Genomic DNA, 15,068 nt, shown 5'->3' on the forward strand with positions numbered 1-15,068 from the left:
CTCCACACATACACACACACACCCCATTTAATTCCAACATCAGTCTGGCTCAGCCTTTCTCAACCTTTTGACCCTGGAGGAACCCTTGAAATATTTTTCAGGCCTCAGGGAACCCCTGCACATTCAGGCTCAAATCTAGGCCAGAAGTTTCAAAATTATTACATTCGTTTCATGTACAGGCCTGTATGTATGCATTAACAGTGTTCTTAAACTAAAACTAAAGAATGATACTTACCTCTGTAATGTGAAGTTGCCCAAATTTGAAATAATTTTTTAAAGGAATTGTGATCTCCCAGGGAACCCCTAGTGACCTCTCATGGAACCACAGGGCTCCACGGAACCTTGGTTGAGAAACCCTGGTCTAGCTACTCTATGTACTGCAGCTCATGAAAGCTTATGCCTTCTAATAAGATTTGTTAGTCGGAAAAAGTGCTATCAGACTCCTGACATTTTACCCAAATAGCTGAACATTCAACCTGAATTTTCAAATGTTCAGAATGGCCTAACCAAAATAATTTCACTGGCAAAAATACAGAAATTGCTTCTCCCCAAGAAGGCCATAAGCAACTGAGAATGCAGCACACAGAGAGGGGACCTTAAGGACCAAGGCAACTGGTGTTGAGGATAAAGATTCAAGTGATAAGTGGAAAAGAATAGAAAACCAAGTTCTGATGTGGGATTTGAAAGAAAGCAAAGCCTACGTTTTCAAGGATGGAGCCCCATGCATGGTGAGGAAACCCAGAAGAGAAACTGAAAAGGGTCAGCATGGTAATGAATGGGTCAGGCTAAGCATGGCAAAAAACATACTGAAAATCTTGCAACCCAGCCCTTTTCCTATCTAGAATAGCAATGCTTCTAAGTTAAAAGCTGAAAATGTGGTTGATAGTCACATGAAAATCCAGTGACAACTTACTGCATGTAAGGAGACGGCTAGCTTTTCGATGAATGGGTAGAGGTTCTGAGATGCCTTCCAGCCATCTTGGAAGAAACTGGAAGCGTTTTGAAATCAGCAGAGAAATGTTTAAAAGCCAGGGATGGGGAAGGAAAGAGAGAACACATTGAGAGGTTAGCCTATATGCTGCCACAGAAACAGGTATACAGCCACATTTCATATTATCTGAAACAGCCTTGAGAACATGAGCTCTGCTATCATCAGGAAGCCCATCAAAAGGAGTAATGTTGACAAGCAGTCATAAACTGCAGACCAAACTCTGTAGTGCACTTACTTATGTTGTGCATGATAAAACTTGATGAGGCTCTGCAGAAAATCTGGCCCTTGCTTCATTTGGCACTCGTTGGCTTTCAGAAGATACTGGGCAAGAAAAAAGGAGCCAAAAACAACAGGTTACAATCTAATGATCATAGCTTCTTCAAAATGCCAATAAGCTGTTAGTAAAAGAGATACTGCACAAGCTAACCTGTTGGTTGCTTATTTGCCATCTAGGTAATGGAAGCCAATGTGTATGTTATATAAGGGAAGAAAAGACAAGTAACTGATTAGCATGTTGATAAAAATCAGATTGAATCAGAAGCCTGACATTCATACAAGCGGGCATGGTTTTGACTCAAGAAAAGTCTTTGCGTTGTTTGGTGTTGTATAATGATCAAAAGTGTTGAACAAGGACTGGGAAGTCCCATAACCCAGACATGGAAGTTCCTGAGAAATTTTGGAACAGTGCCTCTCTCTCAACCCAACTCACAGGGCTGTCATTTTGAGAGAAAATTGGATAAAGAGAATATCAGGTATTGTGAGAATTGAGATCTCAGAGGAAAGGTGGCATGCATGTAAGAAATAAGCTATGAGCACAACACCTGAATGTGTACACATCCAATAGCTTATAATATAAAGGTGACCCAGAACATGCTGGGGACAAGACGCACAACAGATTTCACCAGGCCACTTCCTTGCTATGCACATGATGGAACTTGGTAAAGAATCACAAAGAGTCCATAGTGACCCGTATTTGGCATTATGCTTCAGTATAATCAGTGAGCCAAGGAATTTCTGCTCTTGACCATTATTATCATGGCTAAAATGAGCAGGCTTGTACAGTCCTGATTAAGAAGCATGAAACATTTGGCCAATGAGTCTGCTATGAACTACAATATAAGCACTTGGCCTGACCAAGATACTTGTTCCATGTTCTTTATCCTTTTCTGAAATAATCTCTCAGAAGTATGAACACAGAAATATCAGTTATGCAGATATATGTAGTTCAGCATGAATGTAGAATTATCACTGATGCTAAGTTTGTAGAGCACACCACACCTGTTTCTTAGCAGCACATACATGGTACTCCTCGGATTCCAAATTCATTTTTTTATTGTGCTATTTGTTTTAGAATGTAAAGCGTCAAGAGTCACTGGGAGTCAGGCATTTTTTAAATCTATGTAAATTTTATGTGGATTTTTTCTCCTGCTAGTTTTCATGCAATTAGCAGTTAGATGCACAATCTTCTCTCCAGCAATCTGCAGCCCCTTGGCTTTCCCTGTTTCAATTAAATACTAATGGAAAACATGGGGGGGGAAGGGGGACTCTTTCCAGGAGGCTTTTTAAGATTGTAAAATTTAGGCAACAAGGGAGATTTCAGAGCAACGGAAAGACCTGTAACAAAAATGACATCCATGGAAACATCCTCGGTACCTCCACTATTACATAAGCTTAAAAACACCACCAAGACAAATTTTAAAAAACAACAACTGAGCATTAATGTTATTATCCATTGGTATTTGCAGTCCTTTCAGCAGAATGCTTAGCATGCGGAGGATCAAAGCTGCATTCGGTCTTTCACAAGATGAGGGTCTGTTTTCCCATGGAAAAATACACTCTCACGCACCTATATCTGTGGCAGAGAATCCATGTCCCATCTGGCCAGTTGAATCATGCCAAGTCTTGTGAGAAACTAGAGAATTGTAGAGTGCTAATAGGAAACAATCCATTGTGCTTCTCCTCCCCCCTGCCCCCCCCCATCCTCTTTAGAATTCAACCAAATGTTTCAGCTGGGAGAGATTTCACAGTGACACAATGAAAGAGCCTTCAGCAGAGCTTGTGCCAGGTGCCCCAAAATGCAGCAAGGGGGTCTTGCAGAAAAACCGGACAAGCAAGACTCGGTACGTCCCACAGGGGGAGGTGTTGGGTTTTGAATACCTTACGCTTCAGAGCGTTCCAGACTATCGACACAGCACTTTACAAGCTAAGACAGCAACGCTATTTATGCATTTCGCTCTCTTCCTGCCAACAGTATGGCTGATTAAGAGGCCTGAGAATTGAAGATTCAAAGATATTAGGGCCAGGATAATCAAAACAAAAGGCCACGGGAAGGAGGCATATTTGGGTAACCAACTTACCAGCATGAACACCGAGTAGTTCTCATCTGCATTCTACTGTAGCACTGAATCTGGCACTACACTATAATTGTACTAAGCATAAAACGTGGTTGGGTTCTTGGGGATTTAAAGCTGCATGTATGTGTGCATGTATGCAATTTCCCCGGACTGCAAAGGCAACTCGTGGCTAGGCCAACGCACTTGCATTGCCCCAAATATGGCTTATTTTATTACTTATGTATTACCATTGATAGCAATGCTAAGCAGAGAACTTTCTCTGCATTCCTTTAAACAGTTCTCATGTTACTGAATGGAAATGAATTTGCTTTCAACCTCGCTAAGGAGCAGAGAAAGGTAAGGTGTGGCACGGTGTTCTTGCATGTATTTAATAAAGAGGTGTGTACATACACAAAGTCCTGTCACTCATTGTAACACTCCTGTATCTGGTGTTCTGCCATCACCGTGGCTTCCTCCATGCACATTCTGTCACAAGGGAAAACATCAGGAGGGAACTTCTCCCATGGGGCTTCTTCATTTTTGGTGCCAGTTTTCACTGAGGCAGTTGGAGAAGATATTCAGAGAAACTGAATGCAGAGAGGTCTCCAAATTTGGTGGAGAACCATTGGTGCCCACCTATAGTGTGTATCGTGCCTTTTGGTACAATGGTTCTTTTTTTGTCTGTGTGTGCCTTCAAGTCATTGTTGACTCCTAGTGGCTGCTTTTCGCAAGATTTTTGGAAGTGGTTCACCACTGTCGTTGTCTTCTCAGGACTGAGAGAGCCTAAAGTCATCCAGCTGGATTCATGCCTAAGGCAGAACTAGAACTTACAGCCTCCTGGTTTCAAGCCTGGTGCCTTAACCACTAGACCAAACTGGCTCTCTGTGATGGTTCTACCATCACTTTTTACTTGTTTCCTCCGGATTCTCACAACAATCCTGAGAAGTAAGATCAGGCTGGGAAGGAACAACTGCTCAAAAATCACCCAGTTACCTTCTTGGCTGAATTAAGGATACAAACTTGCCTTTTGAGGTCTAGGCCAACCCTCAAACCTACACAGGTTTGTTATAGCAAGAGGAAAGCTGGGCCTTCCCACTCCCACCCTAAGATTCCTCCTTCCCTGATTCCTGATTGTAGGCAAACAACAATCCATAATGTGCTTTGTTTGATTCTCGCTTAGGACACTGAACGTCCTGAGAACGTATTAGAGAATTCAGTGATTTGTGGCTAACTGCTGACCATACTGAGTTTTATTGTTATCACAGGGGCTAAAAAGCATTCAGCTGAGCCAGCTCACTCAGTGCAACTTGATACTTGTTCCTAGTTCCTCAAGAAAGAGGATGTCATATAACATTGAGGAAAGCCAGGCCAGAAAGGAAGGGTGAAGAACTGCCATTATCTCATAGATAATACTGTACTACATGGGCCAGCCAATGGCATGGCTTCACCTTCCATTGCTTCCTACATTCCAATGTGACCTGCAGATTTTTATCAGCTATTATTATAATCATGAGGGTTGCCAATCAGCAGTCAGGCATCTTCTACTTTCCAGCCAGACTTTTTATTCATTATCTTCCCTGTTGTTTAAAAAGCTAACCTGAAATCTGGCCCTAAAGCTTGAGTTGAACAGTAGGTGGCAACACGCAACCAACCATATCTCAGCTAAGCAGGTCAGGCCCGGCTAGGATTTAGGTGGAAGTCATCCAAAGAACATCAGGACTACGGACTAGACCAGAAAGTCGGAAAAATGTGTGGAAAAAGGCACTGATAAACTATTTCTGTATTACTTCCAAGGAAGCTACATGAATGTGTCCATGAAGTTATTAAGAGTCAAACTTAAGGAGACTTTACCTTTTTTTTTCCAAACTAACACCACCCCAGGTGTGCTGCGACTACAAGTCCTAGAATCCATAACCAATGTGCCCAGTGATTGGGAATTTGGGGAAATGTAGTTCTAACCCATTTAGCATGTGCTACATCAGAGAAGGCTGATACATACCCTTCTCTTCTGTGCTTGGACCCTATTAGAGCTCATGTCTGATTTCCCACTGGAGTGCATCTCCCAACTGCAAGATCCAGATGCCTTTGCACTCATCTCAATCCCTCAGATGAATTGTCAGATGTAATCATTTGGGGAGCAGGTATATTTGGGAACCACCTTTTTGTAAACCTGTGTAGGCTTGGAATCCTGGAGATGGTTGTCCAATCACACCTGAAGGGGAAAGGCTGGGAAAGGCTGATGACATGAACAAAATGGTCCAAGACTGAACTTTTATCCTCTGATTTCTACACCAGGAGCAAGGTCTCTGGAGGAATTTGCCCTACGATCCCTCAGCATAGCTTTCCCAGATTTGCTGAACTACAACTTCCAGGTGCTGATGCACCAAGTTGGGGAAAGACTGTTTCCAGGGAGAGGAACCAACACCAGATTCTAAGAGAGATGCTGATCTCCATCAAGTTCCTCTATCTGTCCTCCTAGTTGCAAGTGAATCCTTGAGTGCTTCCATGTGCTGTTATTTATTTAACAGTGAAGCTATTCAAAGAAATGACTCACTCTCTGGCGCAGCCCCAATCCTTCCACAGAACCCAGAAGAAAACACACACACACACACACACACACAGAGGAATGGAAGTCACCACCCGCCTGGCATCACAAAACTCTTTAACCCTTTCTGGAATGCCCAATCCCTGCACTCTTCCCTATTAGCCACAACTCAACCATTCTCCTCTTTTACTTCTACACAGAGCTGGATCACTTCCCTTGGGGGACTGAGCATTACTTGGAAGCCAAAACATCCATTAATCGCTCTCAGGCAAATATCTATGAGAAGTGGAGGGGAGGGGAATATCCCCTTCTCTCTGATGAGTGCAATAAACTATATCATGAAAAAACATCTGAAAACTGCATCCTCTCCCAACCATTTCACACTACCTTGCTCTGATATTCATGTTAATTAGCATTTCTCAATGAAGGACCACTGCTAAACATACCCCGCCCACAAATTATACTGTGCTAAAGGCAGGGGACCCTCAAAATTGTGCTCACCCTGTATGAGACGCTCTTCCCCCCAGCTATGGCTATCTTGGTAAACCACCATTTTAAATTTTCCACCATGTACCAGAGCCATGCTGAATTTAGGGCATTGTGGGAAATGGAAATTTGTTGGCCTTTCATAAGGCTATGAAGACCTGGTTATGTGCCCAGGGCCCCAAGTGTGTTAAGGGCCCCCTTTCTTGGCTGTATTGACATCTATGATAATTTTATTCAGCAACCATATATATTTATTTTGTATTGTTGTAATTGTTTTTAATTGCTTTATGTTTTAAGGATTGTATGCTGCCCAGAGTCACTTGCTGAGATGGGCGGCTATAGAAACCAAATAAACAAACAAACAAACAAATAAGCAAGCAAGCCATTCTGGGAACAGGGCTTCCCGCGGGCTGGTAGCTTTTGAATGTAGCAGATGCTGACATGGGCTTACCAGAAGACTATGTTAGAGAGAAGGTCCTTTCAGTTGGAATCCATGCTTGCTCTCTTCAGAGACACTGAGATCTTTTGGCATCAGGCTACTCAACACATTTTTATGCCAGTTGGTTTTCAGTGGGATATGCAAAATGCTTTGAATTCCAAACACCCTATTTTGAGTGCAAATCACCCTGCTTGATATGGTGTTTCAACTATTCTGGAGGTGTTTTAAGCTCCAATTAGAGCATTTCAAACTTGAAACACTTCCAAAACTACCAAGGCAGCATTTTCCGTACTTGAAATCAGGCATTTCTAACTCAAAACGTTCTATAGCTCAATGCTACTTTATCTCTAAGCTGTCTCTAATAAAACATACAATATACTCTTTTCTCAAGTTCGTACACTTCTCAAATGACCTACTGGAGAACAAAAATCTGGTTTGCACACCCACGTTTAGCGTAAAGCTGCACTGAATTTCCCAAATTTCTGATCCGGAGACTTCTTTGCGGCCAGCATACAGTTGTACATGTATGACAAGCATATGTACTGACATATACTCAGGATGTTTTCTTTTTAACTGATTTGGTTTTAACTTTGGTTTTATGTTTTTACTGTAAATGATGAAAATATTTTGATAATTAATGATATAACCATTTGAATAAATCAATAAGAAAACTGGATTTATTGCTGGGTTGATGATAATACATTTGCAGCTTAGCTGCCAAGATCAGCTCCAATTTGTGGGAGAATAATTCTCCACAGCTACCCGATAAAGGGGAACCCCTTTATTTTTTCGCATTTGGATCACCACTTCTAAACTCCATTCCACAACTTTCTGCAGATTGTTCAAAGAGGAAACACAGGAGGATAACAGTGTGCAACATATGTCTGTGGGTTTAAGTGGATGGATGGATGGATGGATGAAGAGAGAGAGAGATGGTTTATGCAGACTAGCTGTAAGAGGTTGTGCTGAGAAGGAAACGAGCATCTCTGAACACCAACAATTAGCAGAACTCATTAATAAAGGAGAACTAGAAGGTTTCTATTTCAGTTGTCAAGATTGTGCACTTCGACTCCTAATTGTTGGCATTAAAACACATTGGAAAAAGTCTGTGTGAATCTTGCTTCCTTGATCATGTTCTGCAGTTAAGGGGCTTGACACAAGCCTGCTTATAGCCAGAGACTGTTATCGTATATATTTATATTTATATATATATATACGTATAACAAGCCTCTTTTCACAGTAACTGCATCTATTTACCTTAATGAATCTATCTTGCATGCAATAGCTCTGGCAGCAAGGTCAACAAGTCTCAACAGATAGACACAAGCAAGGTTTTGCAAACCACCAGGAAATAGTCTTAATGAACTCACTATACAAAACACACAGCCTATTGCAACACAGAGAGAGACAGGCTCCTTGGCCTAAGTCAAAGTCGTTCTTTGGCAGTACTACAGATCAGGTGCTCCCTTAAGTACACACAACACATCTTGCCCTGCAAAGCATACAGGATTTGCAGAATGCCATGGGAAAAAAGTATGCCACAGAGAAAAAGGGAGTGACTCAAGCAGGGTTGGCTGTGAAAACCGGGAAGAGACCCAGTCCCTTAAATACTGGGTTTAGCTATTCAATCAAAAGAAGTTAATACACTTTTGGGAACCTCTGGCTCCATCCGACAGGTTGGGAGAATGCCAGGAGCAAGCATGGAGGGTGTGCACAGCAATCCAAAAATGTTTCCAGCTGTTTGGATTCTATCCAACCGGGGAGGCCAACTTACCATTCACTTGATTTCATCTCAGCCCTTCTCTCCAACTCCCACCATGGTCTTTTGCTAAATACAGTCTGAATTATAAAATGATTGCTAAAAGGCCTCAAGAAAATATAAATAAAATATAAGCCAGTTTGGTCTAGTGGTTCAGGCACCAGGCTAGAAACCAGGAGACTGTGAGTTCTAGTCCTGCCTTAGGCATGAAGGCCAGCTGGGTGACCTTGGGCCTGTCACTCTTTCTCAGCCCAACCCACCTCACAGGGTTGTTGTTGTGGGGAAAATAGGAGGAGAAAGGAGTAATAGGTATGTTTCCCACCTTGAGTTATTTATAAAAATAATAAAGGTGAGATATAAAAAATCTAAACAAAAAGTTATGGTCCTTGTTGCCTAAAGATTGATTAACCAGATGGGTAGATTGGACTCCCTTTCACCGCCCCCTCCCCAAATCAATCCATTCAACGGGGCAGAGAGCAAGACTGTAAAGCAACCCAAAGAGCAGAATTGGTCTTTTGTAGCCTTCCCAAAGACTTTAATTTGGAACTAAGAGTGCAGCCTGACATAATATGCCAGAACAAAGGCCAACAGGAACTGGATCATAGAACAGGATAGGGTGATTCAGTCTTTTGGTCTTGCTACCTGGACTGGTCAAAGATATTTGGTTTCTTGGGGCAGAGGAGAAAATGATGCTCCCACCTCCAAGCCAAGGCACATAATACCCAAAGCCGGTTCAAGTTATTTTGGCAGTCAAGGCAGAAAATCCTAAAGTTCCTCTCACCATCTCTGGAAGTAAAACTAAAATATCTAACCACAGAGTGACTCTTTCATGACATCCAAAATCTGCCCCTTGAGGCAGCCGATCCACTCTGCCTCATGGTAGGGCCAGCCTTGTCTGCTCTGCTCCAAGTGGGATTCCTCACCAACACCCTCTGACGTGGCTACGATACACAGTGGAAGGAAGACTCCCATGGAGGCCAGTGAAAAGTTTCTTCCCATAGCTAACAGCTCAGCTGTTCTGAGTGAAATACACTACAGGGTCACCAAAGTTTTAACAAGCTTGCTGTTGATGGTAAGCATGCAGATGGGTTGCCTATTCAGATGCAACAAAACTGTTTGTTGTGCTAAACATTCCTTTCCGCCTTAGAAAGAATTAAGGCATGGCCAGCAGAAGGGATTTCCTACCTCACACATCTGCAGCTGGAAAGTGCGGCGTTCCTTCTGCAGGTCCTCAGTGATTTCGGGGGCCATTGGTTCAGTCTGGATGACTCCAGATATCTTGGCTCGCTCCTTCTCCTTTTCCAGCTTTGCACTAGGGTAACCGAGAATCCCAACGGCAAAGTGATGCATAGATTTGGAATAATTTGCGGTGTATGTGTGGTGTGCAGGGAATTCTACAGGTGGATGTTGCTGCAATCTGTCTGTATGCTGTGGTCATATTTTAATACAAATTACAACACAGGAAAATGCCTTAGGCCTAGGTCACACCATGATCCACTTGGCTCAATTCAGGCTGCAAGACACATCGGCAGCTGCTAACTGGCTTCTCAGAATGGAGGCCTTTCCTCAAGATGCCAGGATTGAACCAGGGGCATTTTGCAACAACCACTTGCATCCTACTGTTGAGCTATGGGGTTTCTCCTCTAACTCAAGGAAGATTCTAGCTTTGTACTCCTTAAAGCAGGGTTTCTCAACCAGGGTTCCATGGAATCCGAGGGTTCCGCAAGAGGTCACTAGGGGTTCCCTGGGAGATCACAATATATTTAAAAAATTATTTCAAATTCAGTCAACCTCACATTAAAGAGGTAAGCTTCATTCTTTATTTTCAGTTTAAGAACTCTACTCATGCATACAGACAGGCCTACCCATGAAACAAATATAATGATTTTGTAACTTCTGGCCTATATTTGAGCCTGGATGTGCCGGGGTTCCCCGAGGCCTGAAAAATATTTCAAGGGTTCCTCTAGTGTCAAAAAGTTGAGAAAGGCTGCCTTAAAGAGTCAGCTTCATCAGGAACATAGCAAACTGCTTATACCAGATCAGACCTTCAACCCATATTGCTCAGAACTGTCCACACTGAGTTGCAGTATCTATCCCAGGCTTTAGACAGATACCTTTCCCAGCTGAACTACAAGATCCCAGGTTCAGCATGCAAATGATGCCTCCACTTGGGCTGCACACCGCTTTGGGTTCAAAGAGAAAAGGTGTGTTGGGTGAATGCCCTTTTGTGGGCACTCACTTAGACCCCCCAACCACTCTCTTGAGCAGCTGCCTCTTTCCTGAGGATTGCACAGCTGTCTTCTGGAGTTGCAGCGCAATTCTGAGAAAATACGTTGCATTTGTTAGGCGTGTTAGTACCTGTCCACAACTCCTTAATCAAATGTATGTTTCCCGGGGATTGTGCTGCAGTTGCAGAAGACAACTATGCAACCCCAGAAAAAAGATGCAGCTGCTTCAAGGAGAGACTGACAGGTATTAAGTGAGCAACAAGTATTCTCCAAAGCACTTTTTGCTTTTGGAATCCAAAGCACTTCACAGTCTACACTCTACCACAGTGTTTCTCAACCTTGGCAACTTTAAGAGATGTGGACTTCAACTCCCAGAATTCCCCAGCCAGCATGGGTGGCCAGGGAATTCTGGAAGTTGAAGTCCACACCTCTTAAAGTTGCCAAGGTTGAGAAACACTGCTCTACCTCTATGGCCAACCTTGCTCTACCACTATGGCCAACCAATGCTGGGCCTGAAGTCCACACCTCTTAAAGCTGCCAAGGTTGAGAAACACTGCCCTACCACTATGGCCAGAAGATATTGGACAGCACAGAACCACGTTAGAAAGGACACTGTCATTGACTGGTTGACCCAAACCCCACCACCTCCCTTCTTGCTTGTCTACAACAAAACACTTTTGTTTAGGAGAAGATGGAAGAATGAGCCCGCTCCTGCCAGAGGCAGAAGGGGTTACTCACATTTTGGTCTCATAATCCTTCCAGGCCTTTTCAATTTGCTTCTTGGAATCCTGCCGAGTGAAAGAGAAGGAAGGAAAGGAATCAGCAAGGGAGTCACTGAGGAAAAAACGCACGCACACACACACACACAGGCAATATCACCGGGCAAAGTTCCTCCCGCCCAGAACATTCGCAAACCCATATCGATTCGCTGCATCAAGGGGCAACATTCAAACCACCTCCATGGGAACTGGAGCCTGACAATCTGGATTTCTCAGGCACCTTAATCATTTTAGGAACCTAATGCTGTTTGCCCATGGATCAGATAAATCCAGTATTTGTCATAAGCGTGATGCTGGAAGTAGAAAAAACATGTATTGGAAAAGTCTAATAAAGTAAAAATCAATTTAAAAAGAAGAAGTTTAAAAAGAAAAAGAAAAACAAACCCTTGTCCAACATTCCAGCAGCAGTCCTTAATGCATTCCTCAGTCAGAACACCAAAATTTATTTTATTTATTTATTTTCAATTAGGACTTCTGCTGGAAGCAACCCGCATGTTTTCCTTTACTGCACTTTTCCCCAATATGGTGCCTACCACAGCATTTATCCTAATTTTTAATTGCAGGGATTTTTCAGGCCAAGCATAGACAGGAATAAAGAAGGGGCCAAGCACAGGAAGGGCCAAAATCAACATTAAATGTGAGAAGCTTCTTTTGTTTTGTTTGCAGTGGGGTTGGGGTATTTTTTTTCTGTGTTTGCATATGTTCTCAGCCTCTTTTGCACAAACCTGGAAAGAGATGCGGCTGCTTTAAAGAGTCATACACAGCTGCTACAGTCACGGCCCAGATCTCAAAGCACCTCTTTCTGAGTCAAATCTAAAGCACTGCACAGCCCTAATACTGTATATAAAGACTTAAGTTGAATGCAGCTTCTGGATATGTAGCTGCATCTCTGTAATTTTCTTGGCAGCCAGATGGAAGGAGTTCAGCATTACCCTTAGTCTGGTCTCCCATCCAAGTAGTAACCAGGTTCACTCCTGCTTAGCTTTTGCAAGATCAGTCAAGGCCAGCTAGATCACTCAACAACCAAGCTGAACTGGCAGATTTTAAAACATTTCCAAGGAAAAAGATGAATCAGCTATACAGGCATCAGATGAGCCTTGGTGGATCAGGCCCATGGCCCAAATAGTCCAGCATTCTGTGTCTCAGAGTGGGGATGATGATGATGATGATGATGATGATGATGATGATGATGATGATTCCTTTGAGTCAGTGCTGACTCCTGGCGACTGCCTGGACTAGCCCCTGCAGTTTTCTTGGCAAGGTGTTTGGAAGTGATTTGCCATTGCCTTCTTCCTAGGGCTGAGAGAGAGTGACTGGCCCAAGGTCACCCAGCTGGGTTCACGCCCAAGGTGCAACTAGAACACACAGCCGCCCAGTTTCTAGCTTGGCGCCTTAACCACTACACCAAACTGGCCCTCGTATTGGGGAATAGGATGCATTTATTTATTATTACATTTATCACTAGCTTATCTTTAGATTGGATTTGGATTTAGATTTGGAATAAGAATAACAATTAGGATTATTAGATTTATTATTAGGTTTGTACTTGTAGCAACCAGGGAGGCTCACAGGTCGCTTAAATCAAAAGTCAAAGAAGAAAAGGAAGAACAAAACAACCAGGTAGTCAAGCAAGTCAAGAGAACGGCAACAACTGTGTGAGCAAAGCTCTGCCTCTCTTTTATGAGCATTGCACACAAATAGCAGAGCTTCCATCACACTCTCGCAGCCGCCCTCTTGACTGTTTGGACCACACCCTGCAGACACTCCCAAGAACACCCCTACCCACCCCTGCACTTCAAACTCCAAGGCTCTCCAAAATAATTCCTTTTTTTTATCACGGATGAAAAGCCAACAGGATGGGAGGCAATCAAATTTCCAGGGTGCAGTTATTCTGCAACACAGACACACCAACAGGAAGAGAGAGTCTGCGGACTTCCACCCCCTTCACCTCGCCAAAGTGGGGAACAGCCAGCACTTTTTCCCAGGACATACAAATCAGGCAGGTTGCAACTGGCTGGAGCGTTTGAGCAGCTCACAAATCTGGTTTGGAAAAGAGAATGAGAGAGACAAAGAAACAGACAGACAGAGCCTTTCCACTGTCATTTCCCAGGACTCGGTATTAAGGCAAGCTGCCTTTGACTCAGGAGGCAGCAAAGAACCCTTAATACTAGCAGCCATCATAGCCAGATACCCCACAAATCTGCCCGCTTTCCTTTTAAAACCATCCAAATAGGCTGCCTTTACCACGATGGACAGCAGTGAATGCCACAATTTAACTAGGAGCTGAGTAAAAAGTATTTCCTTTATTTTTTTTCTCTGTTTTAAAACATCATAAAGTCATTATAAAGAGAAAAAGTAAAACGTCTTTCCTTTAATTGGCCGTGACTCTCTCTGACTGCTGTGAACAGATCACTGGACGAGAGGTGATCAGCCAAACCCACCCAGGTATTGCTCAACACTTGCTCTTAAGCAGGGAGGCAAGCAACCTTTTTCAAGTTACAATTTCCCACCCAGCCTGCCCTGCTTAACCCACTGTGACCTGTTAGGTCCCACTGGTTGGCAGCCCACGAGAAAAGCCACAGGGCTACTGAAGAATTGGTTCCTTAGATACTGCACGCATGGAACCATTTGATGCAGATGGGGAAATGGCCTGTAGCGATGGGAAAAATGTTCCTCTCTGCCAGAAAATCAACACCACAGAAGTCCCCTAAAGAAAACAGAAAACTGAGTGAGCCTGTTCTACAGAACAAAGCTAGTTTTCCTGTTTAGCCAGTTTACACTGGATTAGGCATCAGAGGAGAAAGCAGAGAATCGCAAAAAGAAGAAAAGGAAAAGTCAGCAACATTTGTGCTTGATTTTAAGTGTCTGCATGTACATTGATATCCATAGCTCAAACCATACAGAATCATGGTACCGTAGATAGAGCAACTGTGCGATGCAACTGCAGAAGCTAGAAATGCAATGCAATGCAAGTTTCTGGTTATCATGGGTATGAGATAATTCGGAGAGTCTGGAAAATCTCAGAATGGAACGGGTGGTTAACAAAAAATAGACAGAGCAAAGTAGCATCCTCTATCCTCAGGGAATGAACCTCTATTCTTGACCTATCTTATGTTACAAGGGCTGTTGTAAGAATTTTTGCTAGCAGGAAAAATGTCTTGGCACAAACAAACAAACAAACATAACAGCCAGATCATGCAAATGGGTTGAGAAATTTATGCCAGTTCCTGCAAACATGCCATTTCCTAAATCAGAAGTCGCGCATCCATTCAACCCAAATTCCAATTAAGCTTGCGGTCTGCTGATATTTCCAGTGCCACAGCGTGGAATGGGGTAACTAAAAATAAGCATTCTCTATCGTTACTATGGCCATTGGCAACCTGCTCCTGAATATAAATACATAAATCAAATAAATAAATAATCAGGCATATAGGCAAGTCCCATGGAGTTTCATCGGTTTTGATCCCCCTGAGAAATGCAGAAGACAGCAACTTTGCTAGACATAATG

General features: G+C 43.1%; 1 protein-coding gene across 2 annotated transcripts in view; it reads right to left on the bottom strand.

Annotated features, from left to right (window-relative positions):
- The window catches only part of ASAP3 (ArfGAP with SH3 domain, ankyrin repeat and PH domain 3), a 68,630-nt gene that overhangs the window by 26,422 nt on the left and 27,140 nt on the right, over positions 1–15,068 (bottom strand). For both annotated transcript variants that reach the window (XM_063311793.1, XM_063311791.1), the window contains exons 5-8: positions 11,520–11,569; positions 9,739–9,865; positions 1,227–1,312; positions 914–989 (exon numbers count right to left, since the gene is read on the bottom strand). In XM_063311793.1, the coding sequence (XP_063167863.1) occupies positions 914–989; positions 1,227–1,312; positions 9,739–9,865; positions 11,520–11,569 (339 nt within the window). The remainder of the gene's footprint in view (positions 1–913; positions 990–1,226; positions 1,313–9,738; positions 9,866–11,519; positions 11,570–15,068) is intronic.

This window comes from Candoia aspera, chromosome 10, assembly GCF_035149785.1.
Source record: "Candoia aspera isolate rCanAsp1 chromosome 10, rCanAsp1.hap2, whole genome shotgun sequence".
NCBI lineage: Eukaryota > Metazoa > Chordata > Lepidosauria > Squamata > Boidae > Candoia > Candoia aspera.